The 2,651-nt window shown below is 47.3% G+C and overlaps 1 protein-coding gene across 1 annotated transcript in view; it reads right to left on the bottom strand.

Moving 5' to 3' along the window:
• LOC119420550 (adhesion G protein-coupled receptor A3) overlaps positions 1-2,651 on the bottom strand; it is a 75,136-nt gene that overhangs the window by 58,545 nt on the left and 13,940 nt on the right. Inside the window, exon 3 of the mRNA XM_037687998.1 lies at positions 1,451-1,615. Coding sequence (XP_037543926.1) covers positions 1,451-1,615 — 165 coding nt within the window. The remainder of the gene's footprint in view (positions 1-1,450; positions 1,616-2,651) is intronic.

Here is a 2,651-nt window from a genome sequence, read left to right as displayed (position 1 = left end):
GGACTGGCTCACGCTGTCCCCGCTCCTGTAACATGAAGCTTCTCTGAGAGCAGCAAATGAAACGTGTGAACGTCTCCGTTCTTGGTGCTGCTGTGGAGTAAAGAGATGATGGAGCTGGCTGAAGTCAGGGACTCCACGAGCTGCTGTTTTCTGCTGACAGCCACTGGCAACAGTCAAGTCGTGCTTAAAGTAGAACCTTGTTTGAGTTCATCTAAATTCAAATAAAGCGTGGCCCCTGTGAGGCCAGTAATCTGTTCTGGGATTAGAGAGCTGCTGCCCTCCTCCTCCTCTTCTTCATTCCTCACTTTGCTTCCTGCTGCAGCAGCTCTTGATAATAAATGGCATTAATTTTGCCCCCAGCACCAAGAGGGGGCTCGTTTTCCAGCCCATTACTCCAACGCTCGGGCAGAAACGACTCGCTGCTCTGAGAGCGGGCTGTGACAACGACACACCCGCAGGACAGGTGTTGGGGGGTCGGTGCACGGGTTCAAGACCACACAGAGACGATGCAAACAGAAGAACAGCTTTGTTCCTTTTTATTCACAAACCTATAATCTACATCTGAGCTTTGTGTTTGTTGGAGTTAAAACCAAAACAGGAAACTTTAAAACATTATTTACTTCACAAAACATGGTTAGGTCCGCTCATCTGGACAGATTCTTCTTGGAAGAAACGTTTCGTCTTTCATCTGAACGACGTCGTCAGTCTGAGGCCTGCACCAGGGTCTGTCTATAAATTGCCCCTCGTTGGCGTGTTTCAAACCAGTCTGCTGTGGAGTTCACAGAAACTGGTTTACACGTGCAAAATGGAGGCTCATCAGTCTAAAGCAATCGATCATCGGTGCAGAGCAATCAAACGTTACCGGAGGACAACCTGGCCTACGGTTAAAAAGAAAAGCAGCGTACGCTCAGTCATCCAGGTGAAGTGCTTCAGATGGAAGACGAAACGTCTCTTCCAAAACGAAACGGTCCAGATGAGTTAACTTCGTTGTGATTTGTTTTCCTGGATGACTGAGCGTATTACTCTTTATTGATACTTCACTGCTGAACCTCGTGTTTGGCAGCTTCTGAGCGATGACCGGTCCGAGGCAGACCCGGTCTCAGGCTGGATTAAATGGACCTCAGGCATGTGAACTGGACCGTGCATGGACCAGAGAAACAGCCGCTCTGATTATTATCCAGTTTTCAGCAGCTTCTAGCGTCTCTGCTAATGATAGTGAGGTTAACCTAGACGTACTTTGAAGGAGGTCTCCTGGGATCTGCTTTGAACACTAGTGATCACTGTCCGTCACCATTAGACAGTTGTACACTAAGACACCACTGTAGATGGAGAGAACACATCTAGAAGTGACCGAAGGGGACAGTTGTCCCCACGACTTTGGAACAGGCAGCTCCACACGGCTGACTGAACAACAGTGTCAAAAATCGAGCGCAGGTGTGAAAAGACTCACCTGAAGTCTCCCTTGTTGTTAGTGACTCTGTCCGCCGGGCAGGAAGGAGCTGATGTCTCCACTACAACGATGTCCATTTGCTTGGACACGTTTCCTCTGGATGAAGTCAGCAGGCACTCCCAGCTGCCAGCGACGCCCACATCGATGTTGGACAGGACGACTTCGCTGCAGGGCAGAGGACACAGCAAGCCATGAGGTCTGTCTTCTCTGTCTGCTTGTTGGTGAACACCACACTCACATTGTTTGGATTTAACGCACTGGAGGAAAAGCTACTCACACTTTGGAAGAGTTAAGCTGCAGGAATTAAATGTCCAATGTTTAATCTTGATTTAAGGTAATCATGGTCAAACAGTAAAAATGGTTGTTTGGATACATCTCAAGGATTCCAGACTCAGTAGACATGAGCATTACTCAAGCTCAACTACAACGTCAGAGCGGTTCATGTCCCAAAGCGTCTGGAGAGCCAAACAGTGACAATACAGACCATTCATCCAGATTACTAATCTCAAGGAGTTTTGTCTTTGTAGCAAGGAAGGAGATAAATCAGGGACTTTTAGGACTGCCATAGAAATACTGACTGAAACATGAACTGTGTCTGCTGATCCAGGTCCAGATACAATCCACAAACCGTAGGTGGCAGAAGGGTCTGCTCATCACAATCACACAGTGCACGGTGGAGGAGATATGACAATTTTTTAAAAAGCTGTCACTTCCTGTGGAAATGGAGCTCAATGAGTGTTTGAATGTGACCTCTGACCTCTGGGTGGATTTGAAAGAACACCTTCAGTCCTACAGCAGAGATGCATGCTGGGAAGAAGACAAACTATGTAGGTCCCCACAGTCTTGTGTGCAGCCTTAACCCCCCTCTGCAGAGCCGTCACCTCAGACAGCTGGTGTGTGCAGTTTTCAGTTGATCCAAAATGCTGCAGCCAGAGTCTTAACTGGAGTTACTGGGAGAGATCATATCACTCCAGTTTCAGCTTCTCTCCATTGGCTCCCTGTCAAATCCAGAAGAGAATTCAAAATCTTACTTCTAACCTACAAAGCTCTCAACAACCTAGCTCCATCTTATATTACAGATCTTATTGTTCTATATTTTACTAACAGAGCACTTCGCTCTCAGACTGCAGGTTTACTTGTGGTTCCTAGAGTTTCCAGCAGCAGAATGGGAGGAAAATCTTTCAGTTCTCAGGCTCCTCTC

This window comes from Nematolebias whitei, chromosome 1, assembly GCF_014905685.2.
Source record: "Nematolebias whitei isolate Nwh7 chromosome 1, NemWhi1, whole genome shotgun sequence".
NCBI lineage: Eukaryota > Metazoa > Chordata > Actinopteri > Cyprinodontiformes > Rivulidae > Nematolebias > Nematolebias whitei.
Note: the sequence above shows the minus strand (reverse complement) of the source record. Positions and strands in the feature narration are given on the sequence as shown.